The sequence below is a fragment of the Morone saxatilis genome, unplaced genomic scaffold, assembly GCF_004916995.1.
Source record: "Morone saxatilis isolate NCDOM2014 unplaced genomic scaffold, NCSU_SB_2.0 Contig1, whole genome shotgun sequence".
NCBI classification, from domain to species: domain Eukaryota; kingdom Metazoa; phylum Chordata; class Actinopteri; family Moronidae; genus Morone; species Morone saxatilis.
Window position 1 is genome coordinate 3954724 of NW_023339651.1, and position 19664 is coordinate 3974387.

General features: G+C 39.2%; 1 protein-coding gene across 1 annotated transcript in view; it reads right to left on the reverse strand.

Moving 5' to 3' along the window:
- Positions 1-19664, reverse strand: part of LOC118326109 (ankyrin-3-like) — a gene marked incomplete in the record, with an annotated part of 136512 nt that overhangs the window by 40972 nt on the left and 75876 nt on the right. The window contains 15 exon segments of the mRNA XM_035659026.1: positions 3978-4101; positions 7943-7978; positions 9316-9375; positions 9827-9899; positions 11102-11197; positions 11417-11515; positions 11695-11793; positions 11942-12040; positions 12500-12697; positions 13871-13969; positions 14225-14323; positions 15701-15898; positions 16421-16519; positions 17713-17811; positions 19185-19283. Of these exon segments, the coding sequence (XP_035514919.1) occupies positions 3978-4101; positions 7943-7978; positions 9316-9375; positions 9827-9899; positions 11102-11197; positions 11417-11515; positions 11695-11793; positions 11942-12040; positions 12500-12697; positions 13871-13969; positions 14225-14323; positions 15701-15898; positions 16421-16519; positions 17713-17811; positions 19185-19283 (1577 nt within the window).

The following is a 19664-nucleotide window of genomic DNA, read 5'->3' on the forward strand; positions in this document are numbered from 1 at the left end:
ATATATATATATATATAATTTTTACTCAAAAATATGAATAGCACAGTAATAACAAGGTTATTATCTCAAGAAAACAAAGGGTTCTGTTTTTGAGATAATGAGATAATAACCCTGTTACCTTGTTACTTTAAAATAAAGACTTTTTTTAATCATGTCAATTACATTAATCTTCCTAATTTAAGGACAAAACTGAAAAGTTCACAGACAACTGTATCTCAGTGATCCTGCTTATGTCGTTAGCTTTGAAATAATGTATGAGAAATGCAGATGTAATTATTATGGAAGATCTAAAATGCCTAAATTAAACACCAGCTACAATCAGCTTGTGCCATGCACCTCACCACTTGTGGACATCACTGAAATGCAACACAGTTCTTCACTCTTCCTGTAATGTGATTTGATTTTATTGTGGCATGGAAATCTCATGTCACAATGAAACACATATGCTTTTGTTATTGAAGACAAAGGGCTGAAGAACTGTCCTTTTCATGTAAGTTTTTCATATAATTATAGCACAGTAAATGCATACATTGAAAATCACATATAATAATGTGTATTGTATTACACATTATTTTTTTGTTTGATTTGTTTTAATTTAGGCATTTTAAATCTTCTATAACTTATCCTAAGATAACAGGGTTGAAAATCATCTTTTAGATTACAAATTCAGGTTTGTGTTTTATACCCCTAATATACAAAACAATAAATGTATGCCAGTGTATGCCAAAAACAAAAAAAGATGAAATTATTGTTTCTTTTCAAGATAAATACATAGTATTTTCTCTATTAAATATGTTTTAATGTGCGTAAATGTACATTTTTGATTGAAATGTACATATCTTCCTCAAAGGTAACAGTGCTTGACAACATACAGTGAGAATACTCTGCACTGTCCGTTATTTGTGGTAACTGTATGACACTAAACTGATGAAGGCAATAGCTAATTGCCTAAAGATATATCAGTTCAGGTCCCTGGAAGCTCGATGAAGGAATATTCCACACAGAAACCAAAACGATGCAAAGCTCCACCTTTGTGGCAAGCCCACAAAGACCCAGGCATTAATGATACAGTAACCACAACCAAAAACAAAAGCAGGCTATTCTCTACAAGCAAGGAACACAGCAGAACTGTTTTCAACTGAAAGAAATCAGACATAAAGATCACACAAGTGAACCACAGTACACAACACAGTGTCTGATGTTAACATACAAACGTGTTACAAAACATACAAAACTCATTAAAAACTCGTAAAAAATCATTAAGTTAGTAGTCAAACATACACAGTAAATATGTATTACATTGGACCACAAAGTCATGAAATTGATAGTGACTGGAGGCTGGGGTTGTCAGGGGAGGGACGGGGGTGGAATGGGTGGGGAGGTATAGGGGGAGGTTTGGGAAGGCCCCTTCATGCCTTTAGTCTTACCTGACTTTGGGACTAACATTAAGAACGGACATGAGGAGAGAACAAAAGATCATGAACAGAGGAGTGGATAGAGAGATGCAGAGAGGAGAAAAGCCAGAGCAGAGATGCAGGTTGGTAGAATGATGCCTGATGCTGCCTGACTGTCTCACCACACCCCGTCGGACCTGCCCGGCCCCCTGACTGCTCACTGGCTAACTGAAGCTTGTAACACATTTCCAATTTATAACTAATTTAATAACAAACTCAGTGTCCCCACATGTACACTTAATTATTTAAATTTCAAAGATTTATTATAGAGTTGTGAAGAGGGAGGAGTTATTTTCAGTTCCAGATGTGTCTCTCTGAGTCTGTGACTAATATTTTGGGCACTTCCAAGGCTTGAAAGGGGCATCAAACTTTTGGTTAAATCATCAGAACAAACAAAACTGCATTAGACAATATTAACGCCTGTGTATATGCAGAAATTTAAAGCTGCATTAACTGATTTATTTGGGCACAGCAGAAAAAGCTGTAAACGCCACACTGACATATAATCACCTTATAAAGCTGTTACAGCAAACGTGTTAGCAAACAGTTGCCAGTTTACACATCCAGCAGCGGAGCAACCTTAGCATTACTTTGGAGTCTTGTTTCTAACAAACTGATGGATGTAAGTCTAATATTCACTCTCCCTTTAGCTATGTTTTACTCCACTAAAGATAGACTTAAATATCTGGCTCTTTAGCTGCCCTACTACTATATATTCATCAGCTTTTTTGCTGGGGCTAATGGGTATTGCAGCATTTAGATTATTACAAAATTTCCCAGGAGTTAAGAAGAAATAATTACAACTGATGGCCATAACATAAAACTGTAGTAGCACTAAATTTTTATATGAGATTTTTATGTGTTTCTATGCCGAGGAACATGGAAGAAATCTTGATAATAATACCTAATAATAAAACTTAAAATGTTTAATCTACAGCAGGAAAACCTCTGGACCAAACAGCTCCTCCCACGTCACAACTTCATGGTATGTATGTTCTGCTTTTTGTGATGTTCAAAAAGATAAACTATTAGCAATGTTGAAAACCTCAAACACAGAATGAGCACTGAGAAAAACAAACAACACAGTTACATGACATAAATACAACCTTCTGTCAACTCCCTGATAGATATTTTGTAGATAATTCCCTTCCTGAATTGACTGATGTGGAAGTTATTTGAGCTCACACCTACAGCGGACCAGCAATTTGTTAAACCAATTCTGAGCTTCGCCTGACCTCACACACACTAACACACATGCACATCCCACCCCACTCAAACAGCGTGTGTTGATCTAACCCAGCGCTCAAGGCCACAGAATCGAACATGTTTCTAATTTCCTGTGGCTCAGTGTCCATGTGTGTCACCCCTCAGATATTCAATAACCCCTCCCTTTTAAGCGGTGTGTCAATATTTTTGTGGGAGTCCAACAACCACCGAGAGCGAACTATGACCTCTCACTGGTGAGAGGAAAATGTGTGTGTGTGTCTCTGGTCGGAGGTCAGAATAATGTATGGCTTTGCTGCTATGTCACGCATAAACTTCATATTAAACTACTCAAGAAACATGCATTTACTCCAACGCTCTGTGAATCGATGACTCTTTAAGTTGGTTTATAGATCATGAGCTTTCACAAGACCTTTCTTGTGCTTTTACAGACTAATTCATGTGTCTGGTGTAACCCTGTCATCCTATTAATGTCTGGATGACTATTGAGAAATTATTGTGTTTCTTGGAACTTGGGAAAAGACTCTTCATGTACAAACTTCAGTGTATCCATCAAATTAATTGTGATACTTTGGTAAACTGTAATTACCATAAAGAAAGAAGACCATGGTGGGAATGTATATAACATGCCAGCAATAAAAAAAGACCACAATTTCCATAAACCCTGTTGCTTCCTGTCTAAGAGAGCACTCTAATTCTTTGGCAAAAGGTTTTCTCTATTTTTTGAACAAGGAGAGTGGTGGCCAATTTCCTGTTTTATACTGTATCAATTTCCTTTTGTGCTGCAAAGCAATTAATGATTTTTATCTACAACCACCTGATCCAGTCACACCAGAAAGTGGCACAGACTTCCACGTCTTTGTTAAATATATATGTGGTTGTGGAAGCTTGGCTAACTGTCAGTTGACAAGCTTATTAGCCTTCTCGCTAACAGAACAATAGGTTCACACCATTTACTCAAAAGAGATGTTTATGGTATAACACAGCTAAGAGCTACCATAGCATTCTCCATTTTGGACTCCCTCAAAGGTCAGAATCAAATGGTTTGCTATTGGTTGACAGAGTGAATCGACAGAGGTTCACCAAAGCTGGACCCCTGTCTCTATATTTTGCCATTTTAAATGCCAGTGTGACTGACATTTACACCTCCCCCATGAACTCTCCAGAGGTCACTGACAATCTTCTCATTTTGTGAGAGCTGTACTGTATGTCATTACAATATAATATTAAAATGCTAAATTTGCTTTAACAAACTTAGAAAGAGTCATAATATTGATTATCAACTGAGGTGTGTCTTACCTCTGTGACCGTGCACCAACGCTGAAGCCCATGTAGCCCTCCTGAGGGAGCGAGTCGTCCCCCAGCTCCCGCAGGTCCTGGGGGGCCAGATACTTATCTGTGTCCCCCGTCATTGCATCGTCACCTGCCGGTTGAAAACACACAGGGCAAAAGAAAGGTTACAGAAAGAAAGCATCTTTTCATCTGTTAATGAGAGTTGGTTTCTCTCGTCTGTGGCCGATGTGTGACCAAAACTTTAAATTTATAAGCTTGATGTGCAGTGGAAGCCAGCAAATATGTGAGGAGGCGACAATTTTTAATTATGGGTTTTAGTGGAGCAATGGCTGCTAGAACTAGTTTTGATCCTTAAGCTTTGCTTGTGGATAAGTGTCTATAAATACTTACAAGGTCTAACACCTCACTATCCCTTCACTGCCAACCTCCATCACAGCCGCCTTCCATGTCTACATTCACAGAGTGAGTCCCGCCAGAGCAGAATTATGATGAATTTTGATCTAGAGTTCACACTGAGGTCACAAGGCAAAAAAAAAATCAGACCTGTATCTGATTTATGAAATTATTGGACATCAGAATGGGAAGAGATCTGATTCCATGTGATACAAAAAAATCTAATTTGAGCCAATTTTTCCTGCAGTGTGAACGTAGCCTACAGAGAATGAATGAGTAAAGCTCTTCGCTCACTCAGTAACTACTGTCCAGTACTCATATCCTGCTTCATTATCCTCAGCACTGATCTGTGGCAGACTAGCTTTAATGGGCGGTAAATTCTATGAATGCAAATTTGAATCTTCTCTCTGTGTTTCTTGTTTCTGTTGTCTATGCAGACCATAACAGAGCGGCTCTTTTAGACAGACAGATCAATGCAGCCTCTACCCTGAGGCTGTTTTCCAGTTCAGCTTAAACACACACAAACAAAAGTCTTGCTGTCACTAAAGGCTTTTTGTCTCAAAGGGACAAAAAAATGTTACCAGTCAAACTTGCAAACAATAAAAAGTGCTGCTGTCAGTAACTTTTCAGATCAGGTTAGTTGAGCGAGCTAACAGTAATAGCAATAACAGCTTTTTACATCTACGGAAGTGAAAAGTTTGACTGATGACAGATTCATGTACGCCACATTGTTTCCAGTTAAGGTGAATAAAAACACTCCACACAGCAGAACTCAGTGTCATCACAGCAAACACACCATTCAAGCTACACAAAAAAAGAGTGGTTAAAGAGTTGAAACATACGTTACAGGCCTAGGAAAACAGTTAGCAGCATGTTATTCCCCTCAGAGGTACTGTAGATCCTAGCCTACTGATGAACCGGTGACCACAGAGTTGAAAGAGAGAAGGGAGGAGAGGAGGAGTTGGAGAGGGAGAGGCAGTCACACAACCACATGCAGAATACGAAGAGAAAAAGAAAAGGAAGGCATTCCAGCAACCACCAAGCCACTCGGAGAGGACCCCCCGCCCACCCCTTTCCTGGGTCCCCCTCATCCCCTTGTGCTACAAGCACCCCTTTCCCCCCTAAACTTCTCCCTGACACCCACACACTTTACAGACCCCATCTGGCGACATTCCAGTTCATTCTCCGGGACCCCCTTCTCGTTTCACCCTGAACGGCAGCAAAGCCCTCCTGAGCCGGGCAGACACTCACCTCCCGCTTTAAAGCACTTCATTCAGTCCGGTCTGCAGGATTTCACCCTGAACTAACTTTCTTCGACTCCTTCAACTCTCTGTCGCTCTCTCCTGCACACACTGTCTATCTCTCTTTCACAGCCCGGCGCTCACACAAACAGATCAGCTTTCTCCCGCCTACCCACCCTGCTCTGGGATTATCCAGTGTGTGTGTGTGAGTTACAGAACAGACACCTAGAGCTCACTGCAGGACAGAAATAGTAAGTGGGTGTGTGACTCAGGCTAAGTTGTCTAACATCTAAACTCTACCTATGCACCGTCAATAGGAGTACGTAGAGTACAGTATATATCCTCACTTCACTCCTTAACTCTTTTTATGATCTTTATACTTTCTGATTTGTACACTGTTTTTATATATATTATTGTCCTGTCTGTCTCTTTAATTCCTTTTTTTTATTTCCTTGCTCTACCTGTCTGTCTGCTTGTTTATCTATCTGTGAAATCTTCCTTCCAGTCTGTGTAACAACTTGACAGTGTGACAGTGATTGCAGAAGTTTATTACTCTGCATCCAAAAAGGATTTCCTGAACAACTCCTGCCGGGATTGATGCGGCTGCTTGCAGCTGTCACAGCCTGATGCGGTCAGTCTGTCTTAATAAATGTAACTGTTCTTCATGAGACAAATAATAAAATTCAGAGCATCTAACAGAACTGGTTATAAGACTTTTGGGGAGATCTCCAGTCTGTCAGAGTAAAGACCATCATGCACTGTGCAGGAAACCTATCAAATGTGAGAAAAATGAGGTAAAATTTTTGTTCATCAGTTCAAAAACTGTGGTCCTAAATTACAATGTGAGACAATGACGGCTAACTGTAACAAATTTCTGGCAGTGTGAGTGCTGCTTCGACTGACAACCTCAAACCAGCCAACTGGAACACACCATTAAAATGAGGCTGAATACACTGGCCACTAGTTTTTTACTGTCCTGCACATTGCATGTTTGCACTTGCGACATTTGTACATATTACTTTTTGTTTCTTTTTCTTTTTCTTTTACAATTATGTAATTATGTTTTTCTTGAATTTTTCTCTTTCACATTTGTTTTTTCTAATTCTTACTTTTCATACTAGTCTAGGAGCACATTATATTACACATAGTAAACATGTAACAAATAAACCTTAAAATCCACTTAGATTGCGACCAAAACTTTATCAGACCCATCTGGCACAGGGAAATTTCCAAGGACTACTCCTATCATAGCACTGTACTTTATCAATCTGTACCTATCCAATAAATCATTAATAAATAAATAAATATGTACTAGTACATCCCAACATCTGGAAACAGACTTTAATGTATCAAGCAAACTCTCAAATCCTTTATAGCAAGTCCAGTCTCAAGTTCTTGTAAGGAAATTACAAGTCAAGGTGCAAATCTTTCGGGTCAGAGTGCTGACCATTAAACTTTTTTTCTTTACATAGCTGAGAACACCAGATCCAAGGTTAGTGGCTCTGCAAGCTTAGAGTCTCAGCTCAAGTCTTAAGGGAAACAAGTCTCAACTGAGTCAAGTCTCAAGCCCTCATTTTAAGTCTTAAGTCTGACTCGAGCCCAAACGTAAACCATCAATATAAGATTATTGTGGTGACAGTTTAACAAATGAGCCATTGCCTTATTATTGATGGTGCTGCGTTTACTTTTAAATGCCTTTTTTTAAATAGCAGGTGTTATATTTAGAATATGAAATGTCAAAACCAAAGACAGACATGAAGGGCCAAGAAGGAAAACACACAACAGATTTTGGATCTTCGCCTAAAATCAACACTAGAAACAGATGATTAATAAGTACAAAACATCTAAACAGCTATCAGCCAACATGTCGTAACTATGTTATTGCCTTGTAAATAGTTAAGTTATCTCATGATTCAGGTTTTATATCCACGCTGACTAAATATGAATTTACTTTACAACTCTGGGAAAACTCTTTGGATAGCCAACCGTTTACAAAAGACTGCACAGGGTTTGTGGGTCCTGATTTAGATCATGGACTGTGTGTGTGTTATTGGAGATGTTAATCATTGCTGTTACTGCTGCTGGTATGTGGGCTTGTGAGTGTGTATTCGTGTGCCTAGAGTTACACTTCATATATTTTTAGATCCAGAGCGAAAGATGGACACTCCACTAAAGCGCTACAACAAAAACAACAACAAATTCAGTGTGAGAGCGAACATGCGCATCAGTATACATGGAATATAAGAAACACACGCAGAGTTTAGTTGCATCAGTTCAGCTGCGCCACTTCAGACTGGTTATTGAAGTTAGTTACAGCGAGATCGCCATTAGACTTACAGGAATAGCTGATGCAGATATTTCCAACATCCATTTCTGTTTAAACAAAGCAGAAATACACCTTCAAACATTTTCTTTTTTTGAACCCCTGGAATATCTTATAATAATATAAATATAAAATGCTTATCTCATTATGCAAAAGACACATTTTCCATCTACTTTTTTTTCCTTTTTCCCATCTATTGCAAGTATGATTCACTACAGCAGAAAGAAAATCACTAAATATTCAAGCAAAGAGCCATAATTCATGGCACAGATGCTAACTTTATGACATCCTGCACACAGGCCGTTCTACAAAGAGATTTACAGTGTGTTACATTATATTGCATATATAGTGTGTTAAATATAAACGACAGCAGCAGAAGTTGCCTCCGACCAGTCGAAACTACGGCACACCTGGTAATCTCATGATATCGCTCCATATGCATGCTTAACAATTGTGGGAAAATCAACAGTTTCGAGGACATGTGGATTTCTGCAGGCTGCTGACTTTTCGCAGGAATAAAAACTGCAGACAGCTAGAAACATGTGACTACCTAAAAATGAAAGCCCGCTATTCTTTACCATCAATGCAGACTGTGTAGCAAAAACACCGGAGGGCAGAGTGAAAATGAAACAAACTATTGACTGGAAAATCTCAATATATCAATCCTTTCCTCCCCCAGTCAGTATGGAGTTCAAGTTCAGCCACTTTTGAGCCACACTCGAGACCATGAGAAAAAGAGATACACAAAGTAAACGCGCACACACAGACACACACACACATACACACACACACACACACTCCAGCAGCTGACACCGTGTTTGCTTTGGCCCAAATGTGTGAAACTACAATGGAAGCGTCACTGACAAGCCACCGAAGACAAAGGCTTGTGTTGTGCGCCGTCTACTCCACGCCATGAAAAGAAATCTGTTACACACACTCCACAACGCCATATGCAGACAGTTGGCATGGCAACCAGAAGAAAGACATATTCCCTGCATTTCAATGCATGAAAATACAGGAGGTTTTACAACAACACATCATGAGAGAGTCGGACAGGAAGCAGCAGCTGAAAGCGTCCTCGTACAGTACGGGGTACCACACATGATACCAGCGTTCTTGAATTTCCCTTGGGATAAATAAAGTATCTACCTATCTATCTATCTTTGTGCACATGCAATCTTTACTAGAACGCAATTGCATCATGGTACTTTTACCACTTATTATAGTAATTAAATAAAGTACATACAAATCTTGACAGCACTTGAAAGATTTAAGTGAAAATGAAAAAGCAGAGATTGGAAATGTTAAGAACAGAGGATTGACATACAGAAAGAGGTATGAAATGAGGATTTAAAGAACAAAAAAATGAAGAAAAGATGAAAAATACCTTCTTCCACATCAGATATATAGTCCTCTGTGATCATTTCGGGGACATTGGCTTTACAGACTGTGTGATTGGGATGGAGGGGAGGGTTAGAGAGAAGAAGGGAACCAAAAAATATGGAAAAATCATAAGAAGTGAAAACAAAGTGATTACTGTACATTTTCAATGGCTGTAAATTTGAAAATAAAGGCTTAAATCGTCATGATTGTAACTAAAATGTCAAATGATGAAATCAAATGAAATAAGTTCATGATGGAAAGAAATTACGTTGGCTTTTTAACCTGAATTTCACAACAACAACAAAATAACTGTTTCCTTGACAACAATGGGGAAATTTGGCAAACCACGGGACCAGCACATGGGATCTCATTGCCCAAAAGCCAAATGTGACTGATTTTATAGACTTTGGCTGTCTTTCCAGGATTTTGTGACTGGGCTCAGGTTGCACGGGGAGAGCCGGTTTGGATAGATTTAAAGTAAAACAGATTTACACATCAATAAATTGAATCTTTACCTTCGTCATCGGACATGTCCAGCACCTCGTTCATGGTCTCTGGAACGTTCATCTTGTGCTTCTCTATCACAGTCTGTCGAACAGAGACATGCTCTTAATAAGGTGTCAATGGTGACTTACATGTGAAATGTACCCATTAAAAGAAGTCTCACATGAACAAATAAAGGCTGTGGAAGTGGAATAACCTGTGCTTTAATGGTTCACATGGTAAATTTCCACAATACTAATTCAAGTTTCTCTCCTTTATACTGCTTTCCTTCATTACTTCCAATTGCCTAAACTTTATTGGCGTTAAGGTACCATGATATAAAATTCAATGCTCCCTGCTGATGTTTCACATTAAAAACCCACCAGGAAACAGGAGAGTTGTGCTCTATGAGCCACTGGAAGGCTTTTAATTTGACACATTGTTGAAGGAAGTCATATGTATTATTAACGCCAGCTTAATTTAGAATGAAAAACGTCAAAATAGACCCAACTCCAGTTAATTAGTGACTGAGAACAGTTTTTCTACTAAAAAGAGAAGCTTAGCAGCAGAGTGGTGGGTATGTACAGCATGCTGAATTTATCAAGATTAATAAAATATGATAAAATATACTTATAATCAACCCCAATCTGGTGATTTTTCTTTTTCTATTTAATTTTTAGTGGTGATATAATATTTTTTTTCGTGTAATGTGATAGACAATATTCATTTACGATCACAAAATTTTGAGCAAAAATAAACACACACAATACAACCTAAAATTATTTAAAATTACCTCAAGCAGGCTGAAAGAAATATTTAGTAGAGTTTATAGAACTTTTGAATTTGAGATTATATTTAATCACTAACAGTTCTAAACAAAGTGTCACTGCACCATTAACTTTGACCTTAATGGTAACTGAAGCATCACACAACAATCATTCTGATAGAATAAACTTCTGAGTTTTAAAAACAGTGTCTCTATTTGTTTAAAATCTGCAGGAAAATCTGCTGAAGTGTCGTCTTAATTCTGCAGGCACAGGTTCAGTGTTGGGCCTGCTTATAAAATATACTTAAAGTAACTGTGAACTGTAGGAATAAAGGCATAAAGGCAGAATAATGGCCTTGGCTGCCATTTGAGAATTTATGGTAACTGCGGACATTTTTTAGTCACCTGCGTTTTAAAAGGAATTAAGGCTGGAGTTTAAAATGTCAAATGATGCAGACATTGTTTTATATGACAAAAGGGGGAAGGATTCGGAGAACATTATTACACTATTCAGTTAACACTCTCAGAAACACATATGTACCTGAGTGGTCAAAGTTTCCTCTGTGACCACTTTGAGTGTGTCAACTACAGAGATGTAGCCGAGCCTCCTGGCAATGGACAGAGCACTGTTCCCATTCTGGACAAAATAAATGAATAAAACACAAAAGAGAGAGAGAGAGAGAGAAAGAGGTTTGGAACAGCATCAGGGGTGCATTTATTGTGTGGACTAAAAATGTAATCATCACAGCTGTTTCACGTCTTAGTCACTGTATGGAAACTAGTATATTTGGTACTTTTGGTACTTGTGAAGGTCTGTGTGTATAATGTGTATACTGTAGAGTCTGTGTGTACTAACGGCTGTGAGTTCGTTGGGCGATGCTCCGTGATGTAGCAGCAAGTTGATGATGTGCGTGTGTCCCTGCTGTGCAGCCTGATGGAGAGGCGTGTAACCGTTCTGCAGAGGAGGGAAAAAGAGACAAAGGTTAGAGTTAGAAAACCCTCACACAGCAAACAAAATACATTAATTCTCCACCCACTGACATACAGTGAATGTATGCTGCCTGCAAACATTAAACTGCCCAAATCTCCTCTGCACACAGAACTAAAGGAAACACACAAACACTAAATGCTTACCTTGGTCTTGGCGTTGACCTTGGCCTGATTTTTCAGCAGGAAATTGACCATCTTCACGTTGCCATAGTGACAGGCCACATGAAGAGGAGTGTATCCCAGCTGATGATGCAGAAAATAATTTGCATAATGTGATTAGATCATCTGGTCATTGGTAATAGTATTGCGTCTTCTTTGTCTGTTTAAATATGCGACAGGATGTCAAGCAAGTCCTGGTGAGCTCTGAGCAAGTAGAGACTAGTAGCATTACCTTGGTCTCAGGGTCTATAGTAGCTCCCTGGTTGACTAAGACCTCGGCAACGTTGACTTTATCCTCCTGGGCAGCCAGGTGGAGCGGAGTCAGACCGGACTGAGAACAGAGAGTTAGAGACGGTCAAATATACAGAGTTAAATACACAAAGAGAATCAAATATAGAAACAGAAACAAGACAGATGTGCAAACAGAGAGAGACAGAGGGATAGAAAGGTGTTGATTACAAGGTACAATATAATCCAGAGGTAGATAAATAAAGCTTGACAGGTCTGTGCAATATGGTAGGAAATTACAAGAGAACAGACATTGACACACCCATGCTAGAAACATCATAAACCCAATGCCAACAGAAATAACTCGAAGCAGATTCGTTTTTTGATAGCTATTAAGTTACAATAAAGGAAACTTAACACTTAATGCAGATGCTTCATACTAAAAGCCTAAATAACTGAGCTTTGGGTAAGGCCCTGGCAATCAAACACAAGTTGAAAATAGACACACAAACGCACTGTAAATCTGGCTGTAAAACCCACACACCAGTTTTTACACACAGACCTTATTGCCCTTGTTTATTGGAGCGTCTCGAGCCAGCAGCAGTGTCACTATGTCCACGTTGCCTTCCTGTGCCGCGAGGTGCAGAGGAGTGATCCCCTGGCGTGTTTCTGTGTTGGTGGAGGCACCGTACTCCAGTAACGTGGTGGTTATCTCCATCTGATTCTTCTTGGCTGCAATGTGGAGTGGTGTGTAACCGTTCTGGTTACAGAAAAACAAGAGAGGGGTGTTTCTTTGTTATTTTCTTACACCATCGTCCACTCACATGCAGCAAGGTCAAGATACAGAATTTTCTGAAATTAGATTCAATTTAAACAAAATAACACTTGCTTCATTCATAAATCATGTGCATTTTCAGGTGAGTCATAAAGAATTGTAGGTCTTACACTGTGAAGATTTCATCATATTGTGTTATCTTTACAGAAGTGTGTTGCTTGGGAATACCACTCTCATATCTGTATGTTAAATATAGCTTAGCTTAGCACAAAGACTGGAAACAGGGGGAAACAGCTAGCCTGGCTCTATCTGAAGGTAACAAAATCTGCCTTCCAACGCCTCTAAAGCTAACTAAATAACACGTTATATTGTTTGTGTAATGCGTACAAAAACCGGACTGTAAAAACAACAACTTGCCGTTTTAAACGTGGTTTCATGCCAGATTATTTTTTGGCTGGGAGCAGTAACTTTTTTCAGGAGGTTCATGAAGTTAAGCTGCTGAACCAAGAAATCATCCCTGTAGAACAGCAAACTTGCCGCTGACCTGTTTATGCTAAGCTAAGCTAACTGGCTGCTGAATGAGTGAGGTTGATGTTCTCATCTTTTTTATTTATTTTTATTTAACATCAGTTTGATCATCTTATATGTAATTTTTGATAAAGTTGCAATATTGTCATATGTCAGAAAAATACCTTGTCTTACAGCTCAGTTTTCTTTATATCGACATGTCACTGCTGTTATTCTTTTGACTGATGGAGACTGCTTTATCCTCTCAAAATTTGCATTACTAAGGGCTGTAGAACTACATTTTAAGCACTTTACATACAGTTTTTTAGAGTTTATCTCCAGATATTTGCTAAATTTGCAAACATTCTTGTCTCATCGAAGGTCGTCGCATGAAAACACTGACTTATTCAATATTCTATCAGGGAATAGGAGTTATTGGGGCCTAGCTAATTTCAGTGGCAGCTCTTTCTGGATAGATGCTGTTAGAGTGGAAGGGGAATCCAACCAGCCAATCACAATGCTTCGCTCAGGCGTTTTCACTATGTGGGTGACTGAAACTAGGTCAGCCTGCTTTCACCCAGAGCCAAAGAGAGAGGGAGAGAGGTTTCGGTGCATTAATGCATTAAGGAACATCCTTTGACTGACTCTTACCTTTGCAGCAGCATGCGGTGAAGCTCCCTGGTTGAGCAAGAGCAGCGCCACCTTCTGGTTATCATAGTGTGCTGCCACATGCAGTGGAGTTAGTCCACTCTGAACACACACACAACCATTGTTAGACGGTGATATACAGACAGTGTACAGTGCAGTGAGGTGACAAAGAGAATACAGTGAAAGCTTTGAGTAAACAAACATGTATAGAGCTAATGTGCTAGTGTGCACATGTGTGGGTTGCATATAGGAATAAATAATTTACTGTTCCACCCTGTTCTTTATGTGAGAGCTCCCTCACTCTCTCATTTTGTCTCTTTTAAACCATCGTTCTCTCACACACCAGTCCTAACATACCTTCCCAGCTGCATCAGGCGGAGCATTTTTTTGCAGCAGCAGGTTGGCGACCTCGATCTTGCCGTACTTCGCAGCCACATGCAAAGGAGTGAAGCCCTTCTGGAGAAACACAAAACAACAGAAAAGAATATTGAGCCAAATGTATTACAATATCTACTCTACTAATGCACCTACAGCAGGGGTGTACTCAATTAAAAGTGCATGCTCATGGTGGGAATTGTTGGGTCTTTGTAAATAATTTTATAAGGGATACGGTCTAGATCTGCTCTATGTGAAATGTCAAGATAACTTGATATGATTTGGCACTATAACAATAAAATTGAATTGAATTACGAAGCCTCAAGAGGTCTACTGTGAAAAGCCTTTGTTTTGCCAGTATCCAGTAATGGCTGAAAATGACCTGGAAACATCTCCCCTTTTGACTGTATATAGACTTTAGGGACTTTCCTCAGTGTTGAAACTACCTACGCAGATGAAATGGAGGTTATGAAATAGGTATTGCATAAAGAAAGCCTCTCCAGGAACATTGTTTTCAGACTCTGGAGGAGTTACTCTGACCCAACTCTCCAACTGGCACACAGTCAACTGTAACCCGTGTTCCTCAGTCCAAGTGTCCCTTAAGGTTGGGAAACAGTGTAGCAGTAACACATCAAGTATGCAAAATCTGTCTCATGTAGCGGATCTAAAACTGTCAACTACCTGGTCATGTGGACACCTGCAGCCTGTTGCACCAGCTGTGTGTACGTTCAAACTTAGCCTAGTTATAACTTAAATTATTACTAAGTTGTGATTTATGCACTGCGGAGATGAGTTACAACTTAACTCTAAGTAACAGTTACACATAGTTACACATGCCACTAAGGTAGTGTAAATCATAAAATGTCACAAAAATATATTTTTTCTGCCACAGTATAATTTTTTCACACCATTATTTTGCGACACATTAATATATTTAATCAATTTAATAACAATCTAGCTTACTACGATGTGCTATGATGCCAAGTGGCTCATACCACCCAGAAAGCCAACACCATGACCATCACTCATTGGCTACTTGCCTTAGTTATGACTTTATGCCAAAACTAAATAGGTAATGGCCCAAGTAATCCTGGTGGCAACCAATTTTAGTAGCTGATTTAGTTACAACCTAACTGAGCCTCTAGTGTCCACTTTACACCCTAACTTAGGACAGAACTTACACTTAGCTGGTGCAACTTAGTCGAGAACACTCAGCACTCACTACGGATCCAAGCAGCACTGTCCTGATGCTTTTTGGATCCTACTGCCATAAGAAACAGCCTGCTACTAATAAATGTAGATGAGCAGTAAGGCTGAATAATTCCTGTTATTAAGTAGTTCTAATTCTTGCTGCCATTTTGTATCGTAAAGAATATTTCTCCCTATCAGCTATCACAACCAATGTCCGAGAAGTATTTGTGTCACATCAGATACTCTTTGTGTGTGTGTGATGTTTACCTTGGTAATAATGTCCAGACTCGCTCCCTGGTCCAGCAGTGCTGCGGCCACATCTTTGTGTCCCTCTCTGGCGGCCAGGTGTAAAGGTGTGTATCCGGAGCTGGTGGTGGCATCTGGGCATGCTCCGTTTCCCAGCAGCTGGTGGACAATGTCTTGCTTACCAAGACGGCTTGAGATGTGCAGCGGAGTCTGGTCGTCCTGGTGACGACAAACAAAAATGTTTCATTAATCCAGAGACAACACAGAGCTGATTTGTTTGTGTTTGTTAAGCTTTGCACTAAAAGTCGGTGCAATTTCTGTAGTTTTGATGTGTTATGAAAAAGATTTATATCCCAGAAACCATCAGTTTACAACATTCAAACTGATATAATGAGTCAGACGTTGCTTTATTCTTGCTAAAAAAAGAAAAATTTACAATGCATTGAAGTGAATACAAATATTTGTATACATGCACAAACAAATAACTGATTGCAACCGTTATGTTGTTTCCCTACAAAAAAGTTTTCTTCTTACAATGAGAACAAGAGGAATAGTTCTGTACTGTAGTCACTCAGTAATTAGACATGTGCAGAGACACAACCACACACTCATTACTGTGCCTCAAACAAACATGCATAAACACACACACACACACACACAATGGCTGAATGGGTTCAATGTGTTTTCTATTTCGATGGATTTCGATTTTTTGTCTGAATTCAAATGTCACATGTGGTCTACCTTGGCCGTGGCATCGACTCGGGCTCCGTTCTGGATCAGATATCGGACCACATTTGACTGTCCTGCCCTCGCTGCCATGTGGAGAGCTGTCTCCCCTCTCTGAAACACACACACACACACACACACACACACACAGACGAGAAAGAGGGATTTATAGTTAATCCAAAGTTATAATTCTTCTCTGCCCTCATGAAAACACACACAAAACTCCCTCTCTGTTGAGATGTGCAGAGAGAAAAAGGGAGGAGGAAAGAGAGAGAGAGAGAGAGAGAGAGAGAGAGAAAGAGAGAGAGACCCCCTTGCTTTCCACACCCAACTCACCATAATGACGTCCCATAATGCTCCGTTTCTACGGTAACCTGGCCACAGACACGGCGTGGGCGACCAAATACTTGGGGTTGAAGAGTTGAATGTGCAGCACTCTTTCCCCTCTCTTCCCCCTCTCTGTTTGCTCATTACTCCGCTCTTCTCTTTCAACTCTTCCTCCTATCTATCTCTCCCTTTCTCTTTATTCTTCTTTAACGTGTGTAAGAGTTAACAAGGTCAGTAGTAAAGGGTTTGTAGCTCCTATAAGGCGAGTGTTGATGGACAAGAGGAGAGTGTGAGGACCTTTCCTCACATACACATGGCATTAATAGACTTTCTCTCTTTGCTTCCTGAACTACAGAGGTTTTCTCCACTGTCTGCTCCAGTGACAGCAGATTTTAGACGTTATCAGTACACTACAACCAAGTAAAAATACTGATGTTTTTTAGCTACTAGGGGGTGGCAGAAACAAGTTGTGAACACAACATTTGACATATCGTCACCTTTTAAAGTTGATATGGTGAACTCAAAAGCAGTTCTTTTTACTATTTATATTCACAATATTATTTCACTTTTAACAAGCCATGTACATTTACCGAGGATGGTAATCAGTGATCAGTTTAAAATTGAGACTGTTTCATAAACAGTTAAAAGTTGGAAGTAAAAATACAAGAGTATCATCAGCAAAATGTATCAAAAGTAAAAGTACTTGTTTGTCACTAATATAGTATTATATCGGACATTATTACATTGTTAACATTGATTCATCAGTGTCTAAGCAGAATTTTACTGTTGTAGCTGGTCGAGGTGGAACTAGTTTAACTACTCTATATACATTATATATTTTATTTAAATTAAAGGAATTGAGGCATTTTTCTAAGGGCCCAAAACAGTTGGGAACCACTGGTTTTATGTGTAGACAAAGCAACTAGTACGTACAACTGTTAAATGTAATTTAGTAAAAAGTACAAAAACGTAGAACTCACCACATTGCTTGTGTTTGGCGAAGCCCCGTGGTTGATTAGCTGGTGGACGATGTTGTCATGTCCCATAAATGCTGCAACATGGATCGGAGTCAGACCAGACTGTAGAGTGAAGAGACACACAGAGGAGGGGACGAATGCATGAGTGAAATACTCAATTACAAGTCCTGCATTCAAAATGTTACTTAAGAAAAAGTACTGAAGTTTAATAAGTAAAATGTACATAAAGCATCAACATGTCTGCAGTATGTCACAGTATGTGCATCTGATTTTACTTTACATGATGACATTATGTTTAGTGCTGCACAATATTAAGTTATTGAGTCCTGAAAGCCTCCTTTTCTTAAGTTTAGTTAGGTTTCAACTTGTTTCCGACAGAAATCAGCTTGTTTCAAGAACATTTTAGAAACAACTGTGAGAATCTTAAAAGAAGGCAGAATAAGGGATTGCTGTCGAATCAAGAAAAGTCATGAGACCAGGTGACTTCTATTTAAAGAGGCTGAAATCATCTCTCCGCAGTGGCAAATTGTTTTAACCTTTTAATGCCAAAAACTTTCTTCCTTCTTCCAGTTATGTCTCAAAGGCTTTTATTAGCTCCAAATATTTTCTTTCTGGAACAACCAGGATTCCTTGAAGATGTATTTGAAGTAAATGGAGATTTATAATGGATGATATGTGTGTAAAATGTGGGACAGCCTTGAAAAAAGTTTTACAAAATGCATTTTATTTGAACTGTGAAGGTGTCAGATATGATAGCCCATCACAGAACAGTAACACAACTAACCAGTAACATCTGTGAGGTTTTTGGTGAAACTGACAGCTACTATAATCTTACAATAACCCCATAACTAATAAATTACAAACTTTTCTGACAGCTACTAGACTGTATAATTCATTAAAGGCATATAAAGCCAATAAATAACAGCCTCCTATAAGGGTGAACAGAACAAAACAAAAACTGATCAAATGTTGCTTGGATCAGCACACAAAGAAGGGTTATAGCTGAGTGTGATAGTGGATTGTGTCCATAAGAACCAGGAATATTGATATGTTGATTGACAGCTAAATTGTTCAATCGGTGTGTGTACAAGCCCGACTGGGACTGATAGGGTTAAGAAAATATGAGTTTTATTCAGTAACAGACAAACATGACTCAGATACTTAGATGAAGATTTTTGCAGCGTGTGCAGTATTTCAAATTTTAATCTTCAAATTAACTACAGCTGTCAGTGGAGTAAAACGAGTATTTTACTCTGAAATGTGCAGGAACTGAAGTACAAAGAGGCAGAAAATGCATTAGCTTAGTTTTTAGTTTTTTGCATTATCATGTCTACCTGCCTACTCTCTCCAGTGATGCTCCCAGAAGTTCACAGAGTGCAAGTAGAAGACATTTCAACTGCAGCTTTTTTTTTGCTGTAAAACTGATTACAGAAAAAGACAAACACACACACACACACACACACACACACACCTACCTCAGTGACTGCCTGTATAGACGCTCCATGCTTCAGAAGTAGCTCCATCACCTTGACTCTGTTTTTCTTGCAAGCAATGTGCAGGGGAGTGAAACCATTCTAAAACACAGAAAATCAATACAAAAATATAAACATTTTAAAGTATTAAAAAATAATCCAAAACCGCTTCGTGTGTCGCTCTGCAGGTCTTTGCGGAGCTGGCGTAAGACAAATCTGGAACGCCGAATGGAAACTACAGTACAAAAGAGGAACCTTCTCTCCTTTTTTTCCCTTCTTTTTTCACTTTTTCTCTCATGCAAACCAGACAAGCATGTGTGGAAATAATTGACTCTTAAGCTGTAAAAAAAATAAAAAAAGTATGCTGGACTGAAATAGATACTTTTCTTTACAACTCACTCTTCACTCGCCAACACGTACACTCTTCCTCCCTCCCTCCCTCCCTCCCTCTCTTACTCGCTTGACTTTGAGGTTTCTGGCTCA